This window comes from Myxocyprinus asiaticus, chromosome 37 (genome assembly GCF_019703515.2).
Source record: "Myxocyprinus asiaticus isolate MX2 ecotype Aquarium Trade chromosome 37, UBuf_Myxa_2, whole genome shotgun sequence".
NCBI classification, from domain to species: Eukaryota; Metazoa; Chordata; class Actinopteri; order Cypriniformes; family Catostomidae; genus Myxocyprinus; species Myxocyprinus asiaticus.
Window position 1 is genome coordinate 22,176,493 of NC_059380.1, and position 26,800 is coordinate 22,203,292.

At 37.5% G+C, this 26,800-nt stretch overlaps 1 protein-coding gene across 6 annotated transcripts; it reads left to right on the forward strand.

Annotated features, from left to right (window-relative positions):
* The first annotated feature begins 1,459 nt into the window (after positions 1 to 1,459).
* Positions 1,460 to 24,997, forward strand: LOC127427656 (DAZ-associated protein 1-like). 6 transcript variants are annotated; one of them, XM_051675366.1, is made up of 12 exons: positions 1,460 to 1,658; positions 2,840 to 2,880; positions 3,532 to 3,698; positions 3,831 to 3,896; positions 4,676 to 4,783; positions 4,955 to 5,003; positions 10,822 to 10,955; positions 14,989 to 15,142; positions 15,485 to 15,523; positions 17,979 to 18,131; positions 19,290 to 19,457; positions 24,208 to 24,378. In XM_051675366.1, the coding sequence occupies exons 1-12, from the start codon at positions 1,591 to 1,593 to the stop codon at positions 24,243 to 24,245; spliced, it is 1,185 nt and encodes a 394-aa protein (XP_051531326.1). In that variant the 5' UTR covers positions 1,460 to 1,590; the 3' UTR covers positions 24,246 to 24,378. The 6 variants fall into 6 exon arrangements, with proteins under 6 accessions (XP_051531326.1, XP_051531327.1, XP_051531322.1 ...); XM_051675362.1 differs by having other exon boundaries at positions 1,463 to 1,658; positions 24,212 to 24,997; XM_051675363.1 differs by having other exon boundaries at positions 1,464 to 1,658; positions 15,485 to 15,514; positions 24,212 to 24,997.
* Positions 24,998 to 26,800: the final 1,803 nt, after the last annotated feature.

Consider the following 26,800-nt stretch of genomic DNA (forward strand, 5'->3'; position numbering starts at 1 on the left):
CCTCCAGATCTGTGCCTCGACACAATTCTGTCTCTGAGCTCTGCAGGCAGTTCCTTTGACCTCATCTTGGTTTTTGCTCTGATATGCATTTTCAGCTGTGAGACCTAATATAGACAGGTGTATGCCTTTCCAAATCATGTGCAATCAATTGGATTTTCCACAGGTGGACTCCAGTCAAAGTGTAGAAACATCTCAAAGATGATCCGAGAAATGGGATGCACCAGAGCTAAATGTATAGTGTTATAGCAAAGGGTCTAAATACTTATGTCAATCAGTTTTTTTCTTTTTTAATAAATGTGTAAAGTTATCAAAAATATGGTTTTTGCTTTGTCATTATGGGGTATGGATTGTAGATTGATGTGGATTTTTTTAAAAGCATTTTAGCATAAGGCTGCAACATAACAAAATGTGAAAAAATCACAATCACTTTCTGAATGCACTGTACATCTTTTTCAAAAAAATGTAAAGCAGTGTTGCAGAGTATGTGCTAGGGAAGAAAATTAGCATCATTCCTAAAACTACATTTGTTAATAGTAAAAAATAAACAAAATAAAAAAAAAATCGTTTTGCCTATTTTCAAGATTTTTGCATTTAAATTTCATAACAAATTTCCATCAAATTGAATTATGTAATCTTTAGCTAAATTAAATCAATATAACTTAAAATATGTACATTTCTAAAATTGTATTTGATTAAAGATTACTCGATTCAGTTTGATTAAAATTTTTATATGAAACTGAAATGCGTAAATCTTAAAGTTATTTTTATATATTTTGAATGTGGGTCCTGGCATTCTTTTCTGAAAACAAATATTGTCATATAATTTTTTACAACAAGCACTTTATTGACAAACACCATAAAATTGCAAATACTTTTTTTATCATCATATTTATATTTTATATGTATTCTTTATATATTTTATGTGTATCTATCTATGTATTTATCCATATTCTGTTTATCTGTGAATATTTACAAAAAATACAAAAAAATAAAAAAATAAATAAAGTGGTAACACTGTGCAATAAGCCTGTATATGTTAAGATTTTTTCAATATTTTATGCATAGTTATGGTATTGCATTTGTAAAATGTTTTATTTTTGATACATGTGGACATAAAATGTAAAGGTCGGTTACTGTACAGTCAGTGTCAGGGTGCAAGTTGCCATCAATGTTATGTAATATCAAGGACCATTCCACAATAGAAATAACTTTCTACATTTTACATAAAGCTAGACAAGTATAAAGAAAACTGTTTATTTGGTCCACGGATTGGGAAGGAGTAAGAAACATCCATCCAGATTTTAAACTTAAGGCTCATCACCCATGCAAGTTTAATTTGCCATCCAGTACAGTAGGTGGCGATAATGCTCCTAAAGAGTTGATCGCCATTAAACAAGAAGAAGAAGAAGAAAACTGTTTACGCTATGGGACAGTGCACTTCATTTCCCAGCATGCTCTTCTCTTGTTGCACTGCACCTGCTGGTGAGCCCCGTGGCTCGCGTCAGTATTGCGCAGATTCGGTTTGAACCGAAAGCGGAGTGTGACCTTCCCGGGCGACGGAGACCGGTAGGAGACCGAGCGAGAGGACCCATGTCAGCACTCCCGTCCACAACCCTCGCCACGGAGATGAACAGCAACTTAGCTGGAGACGAAATCGGGTAAGACACGCTGGGTTATATGGACAGTGTTTGTATGCACTGCAGCCGCTCCAGCGGGGAGAGATGCGCTGCGGGCCACCCGGGGTACAGTAGAGCGTACTCACACCCGTGCACCAGTAAACATAATTATACGAGGAACCATGGGACATCGACATGTTCTCGGTTAATTAAACAGATAATATATGTACTGACGATACAGTGAGTGAGAGAGAGATTGATCTCGAAGAAGAATCAGCTGTAAAACTGGGCTTGTATCGCTCTGTCTTTCAGGCTGTATGTTTTATAATCAAACTAGAGGCTCATATTGCTCTCTTTTACATTTTAAGTTGTGTAATATTGGGTAATCAAACTGCATGTTTGTATCGCTGTTACGTGGATTAATGTTCCGACCTTAATACAAATTAAGCTCAATCGACAGCATTCGTGGCATAATGTTGTTTACCACAAAAATTGTTTTATTTCGACTCGTCCTTTGTTTATTTAAATATGCAAAAGTCAGAGTAGGACATTTACAGTTGCAGTTAATGTGGCCAGTCCATAAACATTCAAATACACGCAGTTTCAGAAGTATAGCCACAAGACGTCAAAATATAGGTGTTAATATGATTTTAGAGTGATACAATTGCTTAATAACCTTCTCTTTGTAAAGTTAAAGCCAGTATGACAACTTCGTTGTCATGACGACGTAACGCCTGTAAACAGTGTAATCTGGTAAAAGAAGTAACGCTGGTAAATTGCTGCTTTTGTTTAATGTTTACATTTTGCAGCTATACTTTTAAAACAGTACCTTCTTTAAATAAACAAGGGACGAATTAAAATGATTTTTGTAGCACTCAACATTATTCCATATAAAACTGGAGGCTTGTATTGCTCTCACATACTAGGCTATAAAATTATAATCGCGTCATGGGAGATTAGCATTCATGCACAGTGTCTTCCCATGTCCCAGCCAGCAGTAGTTTACTTTAGGCAGGTTGATATGTTAACCCTGTCTATTTTTTGAGGTGTGTTCTGAGCTGGTCGTGTTCGTTTGGATGGATGAGTGTGTTCTGATCACCCGTTCACAGATCCCTCTGTCATTACAGGCAAAGGGCAATCTTTTTTTTCTTCTTCACCTTGACTTGTGTTTCTTTCTGAGTAAACACATTGCATGATGCCATTCTTTCATCTTTGTGTTGCAGGAAGCTGTTTGTGGGTGGATTGGATTGGAGCACCACCCAGGGTGAGTTGAACTGCAATATGAATCTTCCCATAGTTTTATACAGCAACATTAGTTATTTAGTTGCCTTGTGGGTGTTCTCAAGTCATGCATGCATGCACTGCAAGCCTGTATCAGTCTGGTTTTGCATTTTTGGGTAGATTTGATGTACAGTAATTTCTATCATGTGAATGTTGACCTTTGGGCCAAATGTTTGTCCTAAAGCTGAATTCTATTTATAAAGGTGTTGGGGCATTTGCTAGAATATACTACTGAGCAGGGTCAGTAGTAGGATGCAATCTTTTGGGGGGGCTCCCTTGATTGTTGGGGCTCCCTTGATTGTTTCTCAATCCAAACGGAACTGGGGGGCACTAGAAAAAAGAATCTCCTGTTACTAATGCACAAAAAACAGTTTATCCCCACATGGATTTTGTAATTGACTTGTATACAGAGTGTTTTGTAGATGGGTTAATTTAATAGGCTGTTATTAAAAAACTGCTTCAGCTTTGTAAGGCATTCATAGGCTTGTTTTCCACGAGTCCATTAGCTGAGCTGCGTTGGGCTGTTGTGCTTGTGTTTTTGTTGAAGTTTTCCTTGAGGCTCTATAAAATTGGTGATCTAAAGGGTATTTACAGGCTTTTTTTTTTCTAATTATGCCTTCCTCTGTTTTGTTAGAGACATTACGAAACTACTTTTGTCAGTACGGAGAGGTTGTGGATTGTGTCATCATGAAAGATAAAAGCACAAATCAGTCCAGGGGCTTCGGCTTTGTGAAGTTTAAAGACCCCAACTGCGTACGGACTGTCCTAGACACCAAACCTCATAACCTGGATGGTAGAAATGTGAGAAGGCGATTTAATTATTAGAAGTTACAATATTTTGCATATTTATGGTCATTGCATCACACAGTGATGGTATGCTGGTTTGATTTAGCCTAAATTCTTTTATTTTGTATTTTTTATTTATTCATGCAGATTGATCCAAAACCATGTACGCCTAGAGGTATGCAGCCTGAAAAGACTCGGGCAAAAGATGGCTGGGTAAGAGTTCCGAAATGTAAAACTGCTCCAAATTTGTTTTTCAAATCAAAGTTATTTCAGTCTGGAAACTACATTTGTCATGTGGGTAAATGATTTTCATTTCTGTCCTGGGAAGATGCAGTAAAAATATTTTCGTATTAGCCCAGGCATTTCAATTCAAGCTATCTGGCTAAAATTAAAGGTGAAGTGCATACATTTTTTATGTTAAAACTAGTGCTGTCAATCGATTAATCACATATTTTTTCATAGTTAATCGCGACTAATCACAGGTTTTAGAAATTCTGAAATTTGACTCTTTTCCTTTCAAAATGCATTTATTTCCTTCTTAGGAAAGAAAACAAGACAATATGTAACAATAATGCTTTATAAACATTTTCCAAACAAAGCCTTCCAAAGTATAATGATAGAAATGCACTAAAACAGGGAAGCCCGTTAGAAAAAAGACATTATTTTTGCAATTCCGTTTGTTTAAATTACACATTTTACTTTTAAAAGGATAGTAATTAAATTCAGTCATCTTTTACTCACCCTCATGTTGTTTCAAACCCGTATCGGTTTCTTTCTTCTGTGGAACACAAAAGGAGATGTTAGGCAGAATGTAAGTCTCAGTCACCATTCACTTTCATTGCATCTTTTTTCTTTCATTCAATGAAAGTGAATGGTGACTGAGGATGAGTATATAATGGCAGAATTTTCATTTAAAATTAATTGCTGTGATTGTCCAGTCCTTGCTTATCTCCTAATAAAAATATGTGCTCTGTTTATTTGTTGTGTTTTAGAAAGGAAGCAAAAGTGACAGCAATAAATCTAAGAAGATATTTGTGGGTGGAATTCCTCATAATTGCGGAGAAGCTGAACTCAGGGATTATTTCAACAGATTTGGAGAGGTGAGATGGACACAGATGCTGTACGTATGTCTTCGATTAGATAGATATATCCAGATAAATTCCATAAAATAGTAAAAAAAATTTCAGAGGATGCAAGTGTGTTATATTAAAAGTCATGCATTTGTGACATCTTTGTTTCATCCTTCACAATACCTGTTCTCCCTTTTGAAGGTCACAGAGGTGGTAATGATCTATGACGCAGAGAAACAGAGGCCTCGAGGTAAACCACACATTCAGTTTTGCTCCCATTTAGTCTCTCTTTCACCTCACACTCATGACAAACTATTCCCACCCAAAGAGAAGAGAACATCACACAGGCCATCAGTCCCTCTTGTGTGTGTGATGCTGGGTTTGGCGTGTCTCGGCTCTTGCATGGCGGCAAGGCAAATCAGCAGCATCCGCACGATGTGCAGACATTTGCATTGAACACGCTGCTCAGTCAGTTGAGCTTTTTACACATCTTCTTGTGTCTTAAAGCTTCAAAACAGCATAATGCAGCATGCCTGCCATGTTCAAAAGTCACTATTTTATTAGCCAATCAGCACCAGTTTTCCATATGAGCACCCTGTCCAGTTGCCGAAGTAAATGTGAAAAGAAAGCCAGTCAATATCACTGAAGAAGAAAAAAATTGCTTTTTTTGTTTTTATAATCAATTTCTATAACCTGTTTATGGATATTGACCTTTTACCAAGCTCCGCCTCCCTTGGTTAATTCTGCTCGCTGAGATGAGCTTTACAGAATGTCCCATAGGAATTAATTAGAGGTTTCCGTGAACTGTGTGATTTTCTGTAAAATGTGAAAAATTGAACGGATTTCATTTTAACGTGGGCTGGAATTAATTGTAACGTTGCAAAGCATTTTTATTTGCTGTTTTTCTTTAAAGAAATTGTTTAATTACACAGAAACGTGCTTAAAAACGGTGGAGACTGGAACACAGAATTAATGCAAATGCTTATCACAGTTAACTGAAAAGAGAAAAGCCTCATGTGATAGTGATTACAGCTGCTAACATTAGTGTAAATGATCAGAACTGTTCCTAACTTTTTTTCAAATACTGACTAGGTACATTGAGACCTACAGTATAATTTAGTATTGACTCTTCTATTATCTGACACAATATGTATATTAATTCTCATTAATCTACTTTGGAGCAGAGGTCCTTACTGATATTATACATGATCATTTGGGAATTAGGGCTGACAAATATTAATCCACAGCATTATTTATCTCAAGATTTATTTTAAGATTTGTAAAAAAAATAAAAATACATTATATATCCTTTTAGGGTTCCTCATGTCAATATTATAAGAAGTGTTCAGTAAGATACTCAAAAAAGAAATCCACTACAAATTAGTTGTTAATTTTAATCAGATTACTTTACTGATTGCTTCCTGGAAAATGTTATCACATTACTAATTACTATAATTTTAAGTTACTTTCTAAAACACTTTGTTACAGAAAACTTTGTTTTTCCGCTCAATAAATTCAAAATAATTTTGTATTCTTCATAAATAATATAATTTAGAAATGTGTAACCCAAGGAATGTACTTAAAAGTAATTAATTGAAATTTAGTAAAAGTAATCTGATTACAAGATTTTTAAATGTAACGTTACACTTCTTTGACGAAAAAAATAAGTAATTGTAATCAGTAATTTTATAACCAGATCACACCCAACACTGATTAGTGCCCTGGTACCAACATTTTAACACATTTTTGCATAATTTCTTGAAAATGGTTTTAAACTATCAAAAGACATAACTTACTTAGGCTTACATTAAAAAAAAAAAAAAAAAGAAAAGAAAAAGTTCTATGGCAGGTGGCAACAGTTGCTAAGGTTGGATTGGTCAAAAAGATTTTTAAGGCGGGGCTTAGCGAAGGGTCAGTTTCTCTTCCATAGGTTCATGCTGACTGCACAGCTGTCTTTTTTGCTTTCACTATTCAAACTGAAATGCTTTTTACATTTCACTCTCTTTGGGGATATGTGGAGTAGTTTGACGTGTGAACATTTGGAATTTATGACATTTCCAGTCACTGAACTCATTTCTATTAATCTTTAGGCATTGAATAAGTTTTTTTTATGAACATTTACATTTAATTGATCTACAAAATTAGTGTTTATTGCAATGTAGTACATTAAGTAAGCCCTCTATCTTTCTATGTCTCTGTTTCCCTTGTCAAGTGTTTGAATGCATTAACGTTTTTCCTGAGATATGTCTGTTCTTTCCTGTAGGATACAATACAGATAGTGGCACCACACAGATTAAGGCCTGGTGTGAAACACTCATGCCTGTTTCTGTGGTGTAAACACAGTTAATGCTTACATTTGTGGCCAGCTAAAGGTGGTGGCTTGTCCTCAGTTTACGAGTTTACACAAAAAGTTTGCTTTCAGTTCACTAAATTGCATAAAATACTTCCTGTGTTGGCATTTCACTTTTTTTTTTACTGAATAATATTCACTATATATTTGTGGTGATTTTGATGGCAACAAAAATCTAAAGCAGTTGTGTGTATCTTTTTTCGATGTTAAAATTCTTTATAGTATCCCAGCTTAATATGCAGAGTAAGGCTGCAACTAACGATTATTTTGGTAATCGATTAATCTAACGATTATTAGAGCGATTATTCGACTATTCGGCGATTATTGCAATGATTAATCATTAGCTCTTAACCGATTATTCAGCTTGTGCCCCGACTTAAAAGGTTGAATTAAACATGCTTACTAACAATAAAGAGGACAAAATAATCTTTTAAAAATACATCTAAATGACATTCACTGAATTAAAGGGAATAAAATATGTTTTATTATGTTTAATTCAGTAAAGAAATTCACTGCAAAAAATCCTATTATTATCAAGTGTTTTTGTCTTGTTTTCCACTTAAAATAGTCAAAAAATCCTTAAAACAAGATACATTTACTTGAAAAGAAACAAATAAGATATTTAGACTTGCTTTAAGAGAATGTATCTTAAATATAAGTGTATTTTGTATATAAGTGTATTTTTTCACTTGGTTATACTTCTGCGAGTGCAGTAAAGACAAAATATACTCATATTCAAGATCTATTCTCTAAAAGCAAGTGTAAATATCTTATATGCTGCTTCTCTGGTGAATGCATATGCATTTTTAGATATTTTATAAAATATTTGTATTTTTAATATTATATTCAAGATTCTCAGATAACAATTTTTATCTTCTGCAGTATAGCTGCTAAAGTAAATGTACATTGTTTTAAAGGAGATTTAGATATTTATATTGGAAAATAAGCAAAAACAAATCAAAAACGTATTTTGTTGCAGTGTATAATAGGGCGAAGACTACCTCTCTCACCTTTTTGTTCTCTTAAATCACCTTTAACTCACAAAAAAAAAAAAAACCTCTGTCTAATTAATAAAGCTGCGTATTGCCAATTTTCTTCACGATAAGTAATGCACAGTGACACATACATTATGATTCAATAAGTCGTGAGCCATCACGTTATAATCTAGCTGCAGCATGCACGTGCGCTCGAGGGATGAGCATCTCCATGCCAGAGTGTGCCTCAGCCGGGTGCAGTTTCAATCTCTCTCCCTTATATCGGGACACTTCGCATAACTCATAGAAGAGGCGCTGACTGCACAGAGAAATGCCAGTTTCGGAGTTTGTAGTTATTTACATGATCTGCTTCCGTATTATTTGAACTTTAATAAAGCTATAACGCATTAAATATATCTGCATTAAAGATGTAACGGCGGGGTGTTTCCTTTAAAGACGCTCAACACGCAAGTTTTGCTTCAGCGGAGCGGCAGCTCCAGCTCCACTTAATCCATAACGAGTTTGCTTCTTATTTGGTATTTTTGTATAATTCCATCATATTTTGCGACCTACATCACCTGAAGCTGTTTGGAAAGTTTAGAGTGCATCTGTACTGTGAGCTGTGTTTTCTTCCTTTCCTCAGTCAGGCACGAGCTGCTGTGCTGCTCTCACGTGTCATCATTGGAGTTTAAAGTGATCTTATGTTATGTTAAATGAGATCGAATGACTATTCGACATTCAAATTTTTTATTGCCGATGTTGTCGATAACGTCGACTAAACGTTTAAGCCCTAATGCAGAGACGTATTTTGGCACTATCAAAACTGTTTCAAAACTGTTTAATTTGTTTGAGCAGCCCATCCAGCCCGACACAGCAACATTGGCTCAACCAGTAGTATGAGTTTGGGGCGTAACTTTGTAAAACCAAAGGAACACAGGGTATTTTTTCTGGAATCTGTTTGAAAACAGTAATTATTCTTTTAGTTTGCGTTTGGTGACGCTAGTGGCAAAGAAATTACACACTTCAGTTTTAAGCAACGAATCATGATTATTGCTATGATTTTTAATGTGCTTTTTATTTGGAAGTTATATTCCCTTAAGCTTGAGTGTTTATTAATAGATTCTACTGTATTTTACTTCTTGCCTAAAACATTTTAAATCTGCATAACTGTTTGGTTGAAAGGACGGCTCCTCCTAAACCATTTTAGAGCAAATACACAAATACTATGAAATACAGTATATTGAATATTGTCAAAAGGCTGAAAAATATCGATATTTTATAAAGAAAATTGTTTTTAGATGTTGCACTCAGCTCTAGTAATTATATACTGTCTAGCTGTCAAACTCAGTTGCTTCATGGATGTTGGACTTCTATCTGGAACAGGCAAGAGACCATTAAGTTGACTCTTTAGAAGTCTGTATAACTGGCAACTTTCTTCTTAAATGAAACCAGGCCTGATGATGATGGGCAGGTTGGGTATCTTTAGTCCTCATTTTAGACAGATGGTTCTGCTCCAAATTGTGTACTAATTCTCAGATCCCTTCAGTCTCAAAGGACACGCAATCGGAATCAGGTTAGATCCCAAAGTGGAGATTCTCGCAGCCCAGTTCTGCCACAGTTATCTGATCTAATGGAAACTAGTTCACACTGGTGGATCTGGTGCAGCTAAACTCAGCTGCTGCTCGAGGACGTGTGCTCTTATCGTGCAAGTGACCTTGGAATCCAGCTTCGCCTGAGTGGCACTGTAATAGTTCTATCTCCACGACCCCAGCACGCGTGAGTGCACACAGTCGCTTTCTGTTTCGCTGACCCCGAGTCTTGTGAAATGCAGATCTTGCGAATCGAGCATTAACTGGGGTTACACCATATTAGAAACTGGCTTTATTAAATGTTTCACAGATATCCTTATATCCTAGTGGTGCTTTTGTTTGCAATGCTGCAATCTCTGTTCTCTTGGTTTGCCCAAAGTACTGTCATTTTGGGAGGCTTTGAGAAAAACAGTAAAAACATGTAGTTTAATAATCATTCTTGTTATGCATTGATAATTGTGGTTGCTGCTCGCATTTGTTGTGTAAGATTTGGGGGGTGATCGAAAAAGGTTTGGATGAAACTTTTAAAAAGGCAGAGATATTTACAATCCATTCTCTTAAAATGAGTAAATAAATACAAATGTAAAAATCAGATCAACATTTGATATTGCCAGTTACATTGCCAAAGATCCTTAAAGTCATAGTCCACCCAAAAATACAAATTCTGTTATCTTTTTCACACCCTCATGTTGTTTCAAACCTGTATGACTTCCTTTCTTACATGTAACACAATTGGAGAATGACAGTCTCAGTCAGCATTCACTTTCATTGCTCAGAAAAAAGATTCAATGAAAGTGAAAAGTGACTGAGACTACCTTACATCTTTTTTTTTGTTTGGGACAACCTGACTGTGTTTGTTGGGTGAGTAACTGATGACAGAATTTTCATTTTTGGGTAAACCTTTCAAATCACTGTTCAGGATCTAGTACCACTAAGGTTACATAAGTTGCCCTGACTTGAGCAATCAGATGCCTTCTATGGCTGTTAATCATTAAATATGTTTAGGGTTAAAATATTGAAGGGAGCAGAGTAATATGCATTACGCAACACTTCTGTCCTTTTGGTCTCCATTTGTCACCTTTTCTGGTGACCTGGGCCGTGATGTCATCCGAACCTTGGGTACCCCCCCACCCCACCCCTCTTATGTTCTTCTAGCTGTTCTGTCCCAACACCCTGCTGCTCTATTGACTTTTGGTCGTTGGCTAGGTTTTGGATTTATTACTTTCGAGGCCGAACAATCAGTGGACCAGGCTGTCAACATGCATTTTCACGACATCATGGGCAAAAAAGTGTGTAGTTGTAGTTTTATTTTCCCCTAAAACAGAAACTAAAGCTTGGGCGACCAAACATTTGAGAAATTGACATTTAATTTGACATTTAAAATGCACAAGGGAGTTGTTACACATAAAAATGATTGATGATTTTTTTCTCTCCCTACATGCCATAAGGTACGGGGCAGGTTTACAAAATAATGAACAAAACCTTTCCATGTTTTGTTTGTCAGACTTAAACTCCTAAAAAAAGTCTTTAAGATTGTCCTACAATGTTTAAGATGCTCTTTTATACATTTAGTTTCTCCTACTTGGAATACACACTTCTGACCATGTTAGTCGCCCAAGGCTTGGTTCATTTGGAACGCTCCTTTAGGTGCTGTAATGCTGTATAAAAGTGACTCATTGAGGAAAATTAAATAAAATAAAATTAAGTTCTTTACTATTGGATTGTAAAGGATTACTTGGGTACTGCATAGATACTAAGTGAACTATAAAGGATTAGGTTTATACAAGCATTCACCTAAAGAACCGGCCAGTTTCCTTTTTTAATTTGTTTTATTTTATAAATATTTTGTTTTTATTCAGGTTAATTATTTGGGTTTTGTCAGGTCACTTACTATTTGAGTTCTATATTTCCAAGAAGGCAAAGAGAAGTCTCAATTAAGTGACCTCAGTATTAGAATCTCCATACTGTGTCCATTAGACATTTAACACCAAATGGGTTTTGGGTGGGTACCAAATGTTGCCTCTGTAGCGTAAGATTATTGTCTGATACCTGCATTTAGTTTCGAGGGATAGTGCAAGACTGAACAAGTTGCATGACGTGTTATCTCACCTCACCAGCTAGACTTAGTAATAATATCAGTGTCAACATGACTGGCTTAAGGTTGGTCAACCTACTGTGTTCTGACAATATAATATTAGCAATTCTTACATATTTTGACTAATAGCTGTTTTAAATTATGCAAACTTTGACAAAATACAAACTTTGATATTGGCTTGACAGAGCCTTGTCTGAAAATTGTAACTAGTTTTAGTTATATCGACATTACAGTAAGACAAACAAATAGATGGATAGATGTCCCCATAATAGGGTTATATAGTTGCTAGTATGTTCAGTCTGGCCATGTGTGAGTTTGTTTACATATTTTGTCAGCTGGAATTTGAATAGTCTTGGTCCATTTGAATATTTCGCCTATGTATGGAATTATTTTCACGCAGAGCTTGCCCAAATTAAGACCGATCTGTCTATCGTGAATCCAGAAATACAGCAGACTTTAACTGAATGTGTCTTTTTTTCCAGTCTTTGGGATTTTTAAGTGTTTGATGTTCTGTTGTACAAAAACCATAATTTCAATATGTTAGAAACATAGCAACCATAGTCAGGACAGTCTGAAGGTCTGTGCCAAGTTTGGTGGATGTAGCTTAAAAGCTCTAGGAGAAGTTACAATTGATAATTTTGGTATAGGTTTAGCAATCTAGGAAAAAGCCAAATCTAGGGATGCACCATATATTGGCAGTCGATATATTATTGGCCGACAACTGGGAAAATCAAAATATTATAACGCAGATAATGGAATTACCCCCAATATTTCACCGATAATTTGTTACAGTTTATTTGCTTGCGGCTGAGAGTCTCTGACTGCCTGCGGCTGCTCTCTTCAGGCATAGACTCGAGCAGTCTAGAGCAACAGTGCGCGTGCGCACACAGCGTGTGTTAGTGAGAGCCAAGATCATGTCAGTCTGTGAGGATTATTTCAACGTCTTTGCACCTTATGTAGTTTTGGGGCTGATTTCAGTCGGGATCATCTGCTGCAAGTAATGACATGCCATTTCCCATATTGTGTATGTTTCATGAAGCAATAAATGAAAACGTGGCAAAATAATGTATGCATGTGACTTGGGGGCAATCGTTTTTGCTTATTACTTCTTGAAACATAAACAGAATATGGAAAACAGCACACTGTTATTTAGAGCACAGCATTGTGATTTAAAAAGGATTACAGTAAACACTAAATTTAAATGGGCACCATACAATTTATGCAAGTGTATAGACCTTATTCACGCTAGTGCCATCTTTGATTTTTAATGGGAATGACAACGAGGCTGTGAGGGATAGACTTACCATCTCTTCAATGGCACGAACGGCATAAAGCTGTGTAAAGCTCCTAGATTACATGTGATTTTCCATAACTTAGGTTGTCTGGAGTTCTTTGTATACTGAATGTTCTTGGACAGATATTTTATTATATCTGTCCAAGAATAATTATCGGTTATTGGTACCAGGCCAGAAATTCCATATTGGTGCACCCCTACCCTAAACCCATAGTATAACAGTGACAAGCCAACAAAATAAGTTGAGATTGCATTGATTTAAGCTCGAATGCGGAACGAATCATGCAGGCCTGTGCATTTTCATACAGGCCCGAGGCATTTTCTTGTGCTCTATCATGTCTGCAGTGTGCTGATTTAAAGTGAATAACCACTTCTAGGAAGTTTGTTTGAGACTCGAATAGCTCAGAAGCGTCTGTCCTACATTGAGTTTGTTCCCACCTGCTGACGCTCTCCTTGACTCATGAAAGAATCAGGTGCTATGGTACCTGGGCTATTGTTCTTCACATGACATAATTGCGATGGGACTTGAGTGGTGGTGGGGCCCATACGTTATAAAATTAGAAAGTGGAGCATATCAAACTGTGTACCAAATCCCAGCTCTGCTGTTGGATGCGAAGACTTGCGTGAGACCTCCCATCACTCTGAGTGGTGATGCCCACGGGAGCGTGGGGGTGGGGGCTGCATTGCCGATTTGAGGGTTGCAGACCACTCGCTCAAACTGATACCTAATTAGGTCGACATACGAGAGAGGAGGAGAGAGACGAAAAGGGAGTTGTTACATTTATGTTGCTTTCCAACTGAAAAATATCGTCCCTCGCTCTTGATGCAAGGTGACCCCAATAACTCACCCCCTTAAGAGTATCAAGTCTATTTCTGGATCTCCACTTTAACTGGAGCAAATCTTCCCTGTGTGTGTTAAACTGCGTTTTTTGTTTTGTTTTTTGTGGCAGGTAACTATAGAATGTCATTGGCCTAATTGGATAATTAGATAATTGGTGGTGCTTACAAAGGCAATTATCACTGTTATTTTTGCTCATACTTGGGGTTTAACAAAACCATTCACGCTAAGAATTAAACTTCAATATAAAACTTGTCGTCCCACACGTTTGTACTACAGACATGAATGATAATTTAAATCATGAGGTTTGTCATTTTATTGTTTTTCGAATGGATCAGACTAAATTATTTTTGCCTAATGCATGATTAGACAGGCAAAATATAATATTTTGTTGATTAATTTATTATAATAAAATTAGAATGAATAATTTTGAACAGGAAAGCAATTTTTGATGGGTTTTTTTTCTTCAGAAAATGTAAAAAAATCTATTAATTTCATTTTTTTTATATTTGACACAGTATGAAGATTCATCTCTGATTAGTCTTCTCTCTCTATTGTTAATATTTGCATGTTAATTATGTGAAACAACTAGATTATCATACATTTAAACATCATTGACCCTTATATTTCTATTGCCATATCTAAACTGAGGTTCTTAAGCATTAGCCAGGGGAAGGTAAGTCTTAATTTTCTATCAGCAGTTTATACCTACTTAAAGGAGCTGAGATATAAGATATATGCAGGGACAGTGTCTCTCAGGTACATCTGTGGTAGTGAAAAATAATATCTGTTAATGCTAAATCTCAATTTTTTAGCAGAAATAATTTTGCGTGATCAGACTCATGGAGTTGTAGTGCAGTTTTGAACACCTTAATGTCACCTTTATACCCAAGTACCTTAGAAACATTGTTTAAAAGGTCTCAAATAGAAGAGTATATAGTATATTCCATTCCATCTGGACTACGGTCTTGCATTTGGCCTAAGTAAGAGTATCTATTCTGAGGTGAGGGCTAAAGTTTCTGATAGGTGAGTGGGGGAAGTAGGCAATATGTTAATTCTCCTCTCGCTAGTTACGACCTCTTGTCCTTTGTGCAGGTTGAAGTGAAGAAGGCAGAGCCTCGGGACAACAAAGCTCCTGCCCCCAGTCAGCTGGCAGCCAATCAGTGGGGACCCCGAGCCATCTTAAGCACAGCCAATGGCTGGGCAGCACAACCGGCTCCGAGCTGGCAGCAGAGCTACGGGCCTCAGGGTGAGTGACACGCTGGGCTAGAACACAGCGGGAGTGTAGCACGCCCCAACCTGTAAAATGACACCCAGAGCCAACTAGTATCAGTTGCGCTTTGCTTTAGGTCTGGCTGCATTGTTTGCTCCATCTGGCTAAAACCACACAGGGTTTGTTCACTGTGCAGGAGGAATTATTTTCACGCAGAGCTTGCCCAAATTAAGACCGATCTGTCTATCGTGAATCCAGAAATACAGCAGACTTTAACTGAATGTGTTACGGCTTAGCTCCCTTTTGGCGTATGTGAGAAATCTGATATAGTTTCATGGTCTGATTTTTGTGAGTTAAAATATATATTTTTTGTTCTAGGTGTTTGGGTGTCTACAGGTCAACCTCTTGGTATGTTTTGTACGTATTACAGTTTGAACTGATATTGCATGCCATATTCATTGTGTAGGCTAAACATCCAAAAACAAACTAAAATCGGTGTTCCTAAATTACTTTATTACCGTTTCATAATCAAATTTACATTGTCCCTCTGTTATTCAAATGTTGAATAAAGTATACATAAAAACAAGCAACAGGCATGTCTTTGCTAGGTAACAATCAGGGCTTGACATTAACTTTTTGGCTCACCGGCCACTTTGACTAGTGGGGTTCCAAAGTCATCAGCCACTCATCATTTTCACTAGCCAAAATCCCCCACCCCAGTGATAAAGTTAACTGCAGCCTTTAACTGCATGCATATGTTTGGACATTTTATTTGAACGAGAATTATATACGTTCAGCAGGACACAGACCTGTCATCCCTGAAAGCAAACATGATCAGTCAGAACAGGATTAGGCTAGAACAGGTGGAAAACTTTGTCAATAATGTGTCCATAATTCACAGAAATCCAGACTTTATGCACCATCATTCAAAATTGTACAGGATGAGCCCTTATGAAAGGTTACCATTGTTCTTCCATTATTTAATAGTAGTATTTTTGGAGGGCCTGGGTAGCTCAGCGAGTATAGACGCCAACTACCACCCCTGGAGTCACGAGTTCGAATCCAGGGTGTGCTGAGTGACTCCAGCCAGGTCTCCTAAGCAACCAAATTGGTCCGGTTGCTAGGGAGGGTAGAGTCACATGGGGTAACCTCCTCGTGGTCGCTATAATGTGGTTCTCGCTCTCGGTGGGGCGCATGGTGAGTTGTGCGTGGATGCCGCTGAGAAGAGCGTGAAGCCTCCACACGCGCTATGTCTCCGCGGTAACATGCTCAGCAAGCCACGTGATAAGATGCGTGGATTGACTGTCTCAGACGCGGAGGCAACTGAGATTCATCCTCCGCCACCCGGATTGAGGCGAGTCACTACGCCATCACGAGGACCGAGAGCGCATTGGGAATTTGGCATTCCAAATTGGGGAGAAAAAAAACCGAAAAAACATTAGTATTTTTATATTAAGGGTATAACCACAGGTAAGACCAGTTAGGTCAATGTAGATAGTCTACCTAGGAAAATAAACTAGTATTTTTATTATTAAGGAACTTTTATCTAAAAAAATAATAGCCTAAACTACTTTTAGAAACTTAACTACAATGTTCACAGTTGTATTAAAAATAAAATCTAATAGATTCTTTCAAATAGTTTTAATATAAATCTGTAACATTTCTTTCATAATTCTGCACTCGCTCCAGAGATTGGAGCACAAAGCATTTCACTCGCGCGAGTGGGTCTGCACAAAAGATGAGAAAGAAGAATATTAAGTGCTTAAAAAGCACTAAACGCAAGATGTATGCTATATCATTTTATTTGCTTCAGTGGCCCGACATTCACAGAATTTTAAATGCAGGAATAACCCTGAAACGTCACCTGCCAAAATGGATTGTAAGAGTGAAGGTTACCTGCCACTGCCGATTTCTACCCACGTTGGGCAGGTGTTAATGTCAAACCCTGGTTACAATGCTAAACCACTGCAAAAAACAAAAGAACATTTTGTTTCTTTTTTCTTTTTTTCTTTTTTTTTGTAACTGAGACTTTTGTTATCAGCCTATTCGCACCAAGTCTGAATTTACAGCGAAGTATTTTTAACACGTGCGACAAATTAAAAAACAAAACTATGCATCTCTATGAACTTATTTGGTGGTGGAAATACAGTAATGATCTATAGTTTTTTTCTTTCAGTGCATTTAACAATTGGTGGTGATTTATTTTTTAGTTTTAAAGCAGTTTTATTGATTATTTGTATGTCAAACAATTAAAGGTGCTGTATGCATTTTTAGTGTTCTGATGCTTTCACCTGACTGAGCCGTTGAATTAGCCACGGCCCTTAATTTCAAAACCCTGCCCTCCAAAGATAATTTTGAGACCAAAACCGAGCAAAAGAGCAGCATTGTTTGTTCCTGTGGCTGTCAAATTCAACAGTGGCACAGTAGCGTCCTCAACTGACAAACATTATGAATCATTGCCTCAACGATCCACTTCAAATAAAACACTATGAGAACGAGCAAAATGATTGACACGTGAAAAGTTCCGCGGACACATTTTTGTTTGCTGTTTACAAAGTCTACAGCTGTCACAGAGACCGGTGAGATATCTCAAGACACTTATTTGATTAATATCTTTAAGGGAGTGGGAACATTTTTTGCATACATTTCCATGAACAAATCGCTTACAGCACCTTTAATTCAGTTGTCCAAACATTTTTAAGACAATGACAAAAGTTTGACATCAGACTTTGCAGTAATATTACTGGTATAAAAACTTTGTTTTTGTTTTTTTTTTATTCTTGCATGTTGCATCAGACTTGGTGTGAAAAGGCCTTAACACATTGCTAAAGTGTGTTTTGACAAAATGTTAGAAACCTGTTCTATGTCTCAGCTGCGTATGGAGCTCCTTTACCTGCTGGCCGAGGGGCACCTGCACAGCCTCCCTCTCCATTTAATGCATTTCTAGTCGCAGCGCCACCTACAGGGGGATTCGGGGCACCTCAGGGATATCCCCAACAGGGCTTTAGCACACAACCACAGTTTGGTATGTGAAACAATATTTTTAGTAACATTTTTCACATTCATATTTGTATTTTTTTGGGGAGAAAAATAATTTGACATATAAAGCTGAAGTATGTAATTCCTGTGAATCTAGCGCTACCAAAGGGAATTGCAAAAATAAACTTTGTTTTCAAAACTAAATGCCCCCCCCCCCGTCTGCTGTTTGTCGACAAATAGATAGTCTTGCCCCAACTCACGCCATTGGTTGAGTAACGTTGTTGGGGTGGGTCTAAGTAAGTGGATCTCTCTAAACAAACAGAGCAATTTTCAAAGTGCCACAGAAAGACAGTGTTTACAGTTTTCAAGACAATTAACCTATGAATGGCTTATTAATAGTTGTCTCTGCATATTAAAGGTGCACTCAGTAATTTTTTGTGTGTGTTGATTTGGACTTACACTGACAACTAATGGCCTGGATGTAGCATCATTCAAAATCATTCGTTTTCAGTTTCAGATGCCATTATAAAAATTCACTATTCACAGTCAGCTAAGATTACTTTAATCCATGAGTGAAAGTGTCCAATATCAGGCTGGTTACTGAGATTAAGCGAGTTGTAATCGGCTGGTCATGTGATTCTAACATGGCATTCGCCAAAAGGGGACCCTCTCCATGTAGAACACAACATCTATAAGGTTACTGATATGACTGGCGTCTTCATCTCATGTGAGTGATCATGATTTTATAAATATATTTCAAAATTACAATTAATTTCTTTAGGAGTAAAACTTTTTTGAGGAAAAAATTACTGAGTGCACCTTTAAGCTTGGATAGGAGAAAGTATGTTAACACAGAGAAAGTTACATACATCAGCTTTAATTATTTCTATTGAACTGAAATGTATAGTCAGAACAAGCTAAGAATGTAATTGCGCAAAGCACCAAAGTCCAATGCAGATGAATGAGAAACAAGTGATAAAGATTGCAATATATCACATTTTTGAACCACAGTACATTTAACAAAGAATTGCAATATTTTGATATAGTGGTCCAGATATTAATATATTATTGTATCACCAATCCCTGCTGATTCCCACCCCTGATAAACATGTATGCCCTCATATGAATGCAGCATCCTCATTACGAACTGAAATAGAATTGTAATGATTTCTACATTGTTTTTCTTATGTCTCTATGAACATAGGATATAGCTTTAGCACACCTCAAGGTGACCAATTTGTAGCACAGGGAGTGCCTCCCCCTCCCGCCACACCAGGGGCAGGACCTCTGGGTTTTGCCCCGGCAACGACTCCCTCTCAGGACCTGAGCAAAGCCGCCCCAGCACAGCCGGACTTCTCCTACAGCCAGTATGGTAAGAGCTCACAGAAAAGTAGCACCAAACCACTGTAGAGGGCCTCTGCTTCCTGTTCACACGGCTGAACGGGCATGATGACATCACATACACATGCTTCCACACAGACCCTCACTCTAATTACTCACTCTAATTATTATGTTGTGTGGTCTGTGGAGGTTTATCCAGTGGTATGTGTGAATTAGATCATCCTGTACTGCAATGCTGCTTTTTATCAGACGACACTTTATTTAACACAAACACTTTTAGAGGATATTTATCACAACCTGTACAGTGATATGGAGGATTGAAATGTTGTTTAAGCCCTGGGGTGGGCAGGTGGGAACGTGTAAAATCGCAGTGCATGTGAGACATTTCATAAGTAAACTTTAATAACTTTAGAAATTTGACAAGTGTAGAATATAGCAGGAATTTTTCTTTGTGCAGGTGCCAACACAGTACAGAGAAAATCTGGAGCATGCATTAGACTATAGAAAGTAGAACTGACTACAGAAATAGATTGAGTAATTTAGGGGTCCATAGGAACAGCCAGATCCAGGAGGACGGTAAAATATGGGACACTGTATAGCAGTCACACAATCTGCCTAATATCAGTCTAATAAGAGAATAGAAGGCTTTTCATTGTATTCCATAGGAAGGGATTGAGGGAATAACACAAACAGTTTTCTAAAACAAATGTTACATCAGATAAGTCAAATTTATCTGGATTGGATGTCATTAAAGGAATTGTTCACCCAAAAATATAAGTTCTGTCTTTTACACACCAAACCTGTATTACTTTCTCTATTCCATGGAATACAAAAGGACAAATTTTTGTTTTTTGAAGAATTTGCATGCTGTTCTTTTCTATACAACAACAGTTCATGCTGAATATGTCTGTCAAGCTCCAAAAAAATAAAATAAAAAAACACACAAAAACAAAGTACCAGGAAAGAGTCTTGCATTATATTCCAAGTCTGCTGAACATACTGAAATTTAAGCCTTTATTCACTGAAAGCCTTCTGCGGTAGCTCTCAAAACTCTTTTGTACTTTTGTATTTAAACCTAATACACATCTCATTTGGTTACGAAACACACTAGAACCAATGGTATTTGTTGTCAGTGACGTCAAAATTGGCACGACAAGTCTCAACGCATAAAGTGTGAATACGCATATGCATAAATAAGACTTGAGAGCTTTGGCGGACTGCAGGATTTTCAGTCAATAACAATTTCTGTTTATTTCTTACACAAAGCTATAAAATATAATAATATCATGCACTTTTATGGTACTTTTATATTGCTTTTTGTCCTTTTTGGAACTTGGCAGCCATGGTTACTGTATGCTTTCATTTTATGGAAAAGAGCGGTGTGAACATTCCTCAGAATTTCTCGTTTGTGTTCCATGGAATAAAGAAAATCATACAGGCTTGAAATGACCTGAGGGTGAGTAATTGATGACAGAATTTTCATTTTTAGGTCAGCTATTTCTTTAAACCTGAATTAGTCCCCAGTTCTGTGTGCATTTCTGTAGGATTGATGTAAAACTCAGAGACATGTAGCCTATGCATATAGTGGGCTTTTAGAGTGAGGGTCAGGCCGCATGTGTGGGTTGTATGTTGTGGGTAGAGGGGTAGTGTTATGAGACGAGTGTCATCAGTCGCTGTATGTCACGCTTCGCTTCCATTCATCAGCATCGCGACAGGCGAGCAGCCTGATAAACACACTCATTTAGCAACAGCGCAGGGCTGATTCATCCATCTGCTGTGTTCATGAGCTCTGAAAGCAGGAGAGGGCAGCGTTCACGGGAATAGGAGCTTTAAGATAGTAGTTAAGTCAGACTCTCTCTGGGTCGAGTCAACCTGGTCTCCTCATCTCCCTGCTAGGCTTGGGTAACTATCCTCAGGATCCCTCTGCCTACGGACCAACGCGTCCTTCTCACACTTATGTACAGGAAGAGCAGGGATATAGCGCAGGTAGGTGAGCAACTGCATCCTACCACCACTCAAACCCAATAGAACAGCCTATAGATTCGTGAGGCTTCAAACATCTCAGTTCTGTTTTCTGTCATGCATCTCAAATTTAAGTGCATGTACAATATGCATATGCTGTGTGCATATTCTACGTACAGCTTAAGTATATCTCTTCAGTTGTCCATATGATATACTAAAATACAGCTACATGTCATATAAGAGTCTTTAAAAGATGCATGTTCACTTTGATCTTGGTGTTAGATGATTTTGGTATTAGGAAATACTGCTCTAGACAATATTTATGGATGTAATTTGTATGGCTTGTAGCTGTAGTTTACTATTCGAACACAACTGATGGCTTTCTTGTTGTTTTCTGTGTCTTGGTCAGTGCATTGCTTTGCTGCCGAAAGGATGATCTAATAGTGTCTCTACTGGGTTTTCTGTGGATTTTATGCCCCTCAAGCAAGTGTGTGACAGTCACACCTGAATAAATCTAAGCGGATTTGCTGAAAGTTGAAAATTAAATGCTGTTTGTTTCTTTAACTACTCAAAAGAATCAGTTTCTCTTCATTTGTAATAATGTAGTCTAACCTTCCACTTTCATCTCTAGAGACTTAAATAAACTGTCTCAGCCTCAGTATTTCAGTAGCCTCATGATAATTTTTTTTGTTGTTCCTGAATGCTTTAAATGTTTTAAAAACCTGTTTTCATGACCTGTCTATCATCCTGTCTTTGTTTTTTAGATGTTTTCTGTTCAGTTTAGAGTTTTTCCTTTGTAGATAAAGATTATTTGGCCACGTACACAATGCTAAGTTTTGCCGCATTTAGAACGGGACTGAATCCTTTAAATTATCACACCAGGTGTGTGTGGAATACAGAAGTCACTCACAATGATTGATATAGTGATAACCAAAGCAACGGTTTGGCATCTCGTGGCTATTAACAAGAAACAGAGATGTAAACTGTAGCCCATTTAGTGTTCACTATTTTTGAACTATTTAGAACTACAGCATTGAGAAATTTTTAGTAAACAACCATTTTTTAGGGAGCTGCCATGTTTTGCTGAAGATCTTTTATTTAGTTTAAAAGACTATTCTGAGTTCAATACAAGTTAAGCTCACTTGACAGCATTTGTGGCATAATGGTGATTACAACTAAATCAATTTTGACTCATCCTTTCTTTTCTTTAAAAAAGCAAAAATGGGGGGCCTGGGTATCTCAGCGAGTAAAGACGCTGACTACCACCCCTGGAGTCGCGAGTTCGAATCGAGGGCATGCTGAGTGACTCCAGCCAGGTCTCCTAAGCAACCAAATTGGCCCGGTTGCTAGGGTGGGTAGAGTCACATGGGGTAACCTCCTCGTGGTCTCTATAATGTGGTTCTCGCTCTCGGTGGGGCGCGTGGTGAGTTGTGCGTGGATGCTGCGGAGAATAGCGTGAAGCCTCCACACGTGCTATTTCTCTGCGGTAATGTGCTTAACAAGCCAGGTGATAAGATGTGGAGGCAACTGAGACTCGTCCTCCACCACCCGGATTGAGGCGAGTCGTTACACCACCACAAGGACCTAGAGCGCATTGAGAATTGGGTATTCCAAATTGGGGAGAAAAAAGCAAAAAGCGAGGTTCCAGTGAGGCACTTACAATGGAAGTGAATGGGGCCAATCCAGAAACGTTCAAATACTTACTGTTTCAAAAGTATAGCCACAAGACGTAAACAATAGGCGTGTTAACATGATTTACTGTGATAAAATACCTTACTAAATTTTTTATGTAAAGTTATTGCCAATTTTACAACTTCGTTGGCATGATGTTGTAACACAGTAAACCCTAAAACAACTGCAAAAGCGATGTCTTAAACAACTTTACAAACATTACACAGGTTTTAACACAAGAATTAATGTAAGTGCTTTTCTAAAATTATAGGCTTCACATTTCTGCTTTAAACAATCCAAAAATTGGCCCCATTCACTTCCATTGTATATGCCTCACTGTAACATTGATTTTTGATTTTTTTTAAAGGGGTCATGACATGAGGAATACAATTTTACTTTATCTTTTGACATATAAGAGGTAATTGTACTATAAAATGTACTGTAAGTTTCAGAACTCAAAATGTCCTTCAAACTGCAAAAAGAGCATTTGTTGAAACCAAGCTGCCAAAACCACTCTACTTCCTCCACATTGTGATGTCACACTGTGGTAAACATTTGCATTTGACCACCTCCACAACAAAACATCAACGCCTACTTTACCTTATTACTTCTGTAGCCCCGCCCAGTAGTGGTGAGCAGTGAGATGGCAAGGAGAGCAGGTCAGTCAAGACCAGAGAGACAATCATAACAGTGGGTGTTTACTGTCAAGTCTTAAAGGAAAAGCAACACCAAAACTGAGCGTTTTTGACAGACGGTCAAAAAAAGGGTGGGAAATGATCATGTTTTATAAATATATCACTGTTTTTTGTGCAAAAAACTAATATCATATGTGAACCTCAAAGAACATAATAACATAATAATAAAAAGGCATGTCATCATGACCCCTTTAAAGGAGAGGAGGGACGAGTCGAAATTATTATTATTAGAATGCAGTTGTGTGTCTGTCTGTGTGTTTGTACACAAGAGGATTGACAATCATTATTAGCTGCAGTGTGTACATGGCCTTTGTTTTGAAAGGTAAAAACTCTGTCCTGAACAAAAATTTCTGAGGGGTAATGAGAAATGCCCAGAAAGCCTAGTCACATAGTGAACACGTTTTGAGTCTACTGAGGTTTAACATACCGTCCCATGTTTTCATGTCTGTTGAGACAGGTTATGGGCAGGACCTGAGTGCTTTTGGTCATAGCTTTGCCGACCCCAGCCAGCAAACTGCCTCATACGCTGCACCCCCCTCTGCACCCTCGTCAGCAGCCCAACCGGCAGCGGGCAGCTTTGGAAGAGGACAGAACCACAATGTACAGGGCTTCCACCCCTATCGACGCTGAGCTGCTCTTCCACCCCCCGCCCCCCAAATGCAATACACATCGTCAGGGATACAGTCGTTTTGATCGCATACTGAACTGGATTTTGGGATTGTCTTTCTGAACATTGCGAGCAAATATAAGGGGTTTTATTGTGTGTAAATTGTGGAACTGGGGCTCTACTCTGATAATAGGAGACCACCGTACTCTTCTATATTTTGTAGTAAGACTGAACTACTGAAGTATTTATCAATAGATTTGGATTGTCTGGTGAGACATCAGCACAGAACAGACACGGCAGACGTCAGTGACAGGGTCTCCCAATTATCAGCTTTAATTCTGTTAGTGGGGAAATGTTTTTATTTTCAATTTTGTGAATTTTGTTTACTTGATGAGCCTTTTACCATTTTATTTAAGTTTGAAATAGATTAAAAATGTGTATTATACACCTAAACTGTGCAATTTTTTAAAGAATTTTGTACTAATATATGTGCGCTTTTCTTGTTTTGTTTTTTTATTATTATTTAAGGACGTAGACTTCCCTCAGGTGGCTAGTGGTGCACTTTGCACTTATGCAAAAAAAGAAAAACTACAAAAATGAGAGTTTATTTGAAATAAATGATTTAAAGAAGCTGAATGTTGTGCAATTTCATTGTGATGTGTGTTGCCTTTGAAATTCACAAATATGAGTAAGAAAAATTAGTACAATATCCACAGTTTTATATAGTCTGTCATTATCCAAGTATTTTATTATATTACATTAAGTATATTTATGGGTAGTTGACATATGCACATGAATGTTAGGTTAGAAATGATAAGAATGTATAAAAGAAACTATGTTTTAGGCAGGGATGGATTAACCACCATGCCAACTGGGACGTTGCCCAGGAGGCCTCTAAAGCAAAAGGGCCCAGAGCTTTAAATAAATTATTTATTTATTTACTTTGAGATGTCTATTATAAATCCACGTAAATTTCAGCCTTATGTGAAATACCATTTGTTCGGCTGAATGCATGCTGGATGACATCAGCGCAAGCACAGCCACTCGAGTGCGTGCTCAGAGAATCTACATCTCACAGGTGCAGCGCATTTATTTGAAGGACTTAAGAGAACAGCGTCTGATTTACAAAATGCTTCCAAACACAAAAATAAGGTGCAGTTTACCCTGGCTGTGTACAAAGCTGATGGTTTAAATTCATATAAGCGACAGAATTCGAACAGTACAGAGGAATTTAAAATGTCCTGCATGCATTTAATGTTTAATGATAACATGAAAGATGCCTTACTACCCTAAATATGTGCATGTTAACCTTTTGTAATATTTGGTTTACCCCGAGTGTTCACAAATGGTTATTCTGTTATTTTGCGGCAAACACAATCTCAGATAGTAGGGAATAAAGTGCACAGTGATCTCTGAGCCTAAATAGCACAATCAGGGGCGTAGAATAATTAAAACAATTGTTTATACCATGATCAATGGAAACATGTAAATGCTTCACACTGCAACCAAAACCTGTAGGTTTGTCGGGTACCGTAGGACTCAGATCATGTTGAAAACCTCTTAACACATGCAGAATAACTGAGTAGTGATTTTGGTATTTGAATATCGTGCACATCCCTAATAACGCTTGATTTTGGATCGGTTCATAATTAAAAATACATCGGGCAGGGTACCATGTTACCCCTCTAGAACCGCCCCTGCTCCATGGTGTAATGGCTTCTCAGTTCTTAATCCGTCCTTGGTTTTAGGTGCTATGACTGATCACCCTTTATTTATTTTTTTTACTTTTTTCACCATTTTAAACTTTGCAGTGTGACAAATACTCCATGTAGTCTCTCAATTAATATGAAGTCATGAAAGCTGCATGCATAACAATTATACAAGAATTAGCTAAATGGTGTTTAAAGAAGTTTTATATTGGGAGTAGCATGTCACACCATAAGACGTGTCATACATGACACTACTTTTTTTCCCAGATCTATTAAGTTATTTACAAAAACACACACACACACACAAACCAATTACTTGAATACATCTTACTAAGGGTATGTTTACACGACAACGATGTACTAAAATCTGAAAAGTTTTTAATTTGTGTTTTTGAAAAGTTTCGCGTACAGACGACAACGTTGTTAAAACGATGCCCGTTCACACAGATCTGCGAAAACGACTAAAACGTTGTATTATGCATGCCAGGCCAGTAGTTGGCAATGTCACTTTGTAAAGAAACACTACGCGCCTGCGCACATAAGCATTCTTCCACAGAGTGGTGAATACAAACAATGAAGATGGTGAAAGCATCGAGCAATTTTGTCTGGACGGACGATGAGGTTGCTTTATTACAGAATCAGGATCAGAATGAGCTTTACTGCCAAGTATGCTTACACATACAAGGAATTTGTCTTGGTGACAGGAGCTTCCAGTGTAAAACAATACAAA

Bases quoted from the DNA above. Each gene is read 5' to 3' on its own strand.
- LOC127427656 (XM_051675362.1), top strand. From the start codon at position 1,591: ATGTCAGCACTCCCGTCCACAACCCTCGCCACGGAGATGAACAGCAAC. The intron at 3,897-4,675 runs GTAAGAGTTCCG...GTTGTGTTTTAG, and splicing joins CTCGGGCAAAAGATGGCTGG to AAAGGAAGCAAAAGTGACAG. The intron at 15,524-17,978 runs GTACGTATTACA...TCTATGTCTCAG, and splicing joins TCAACCTCTTGGTATGTTTT to CTGCGTATGGAGCTCCTTTA.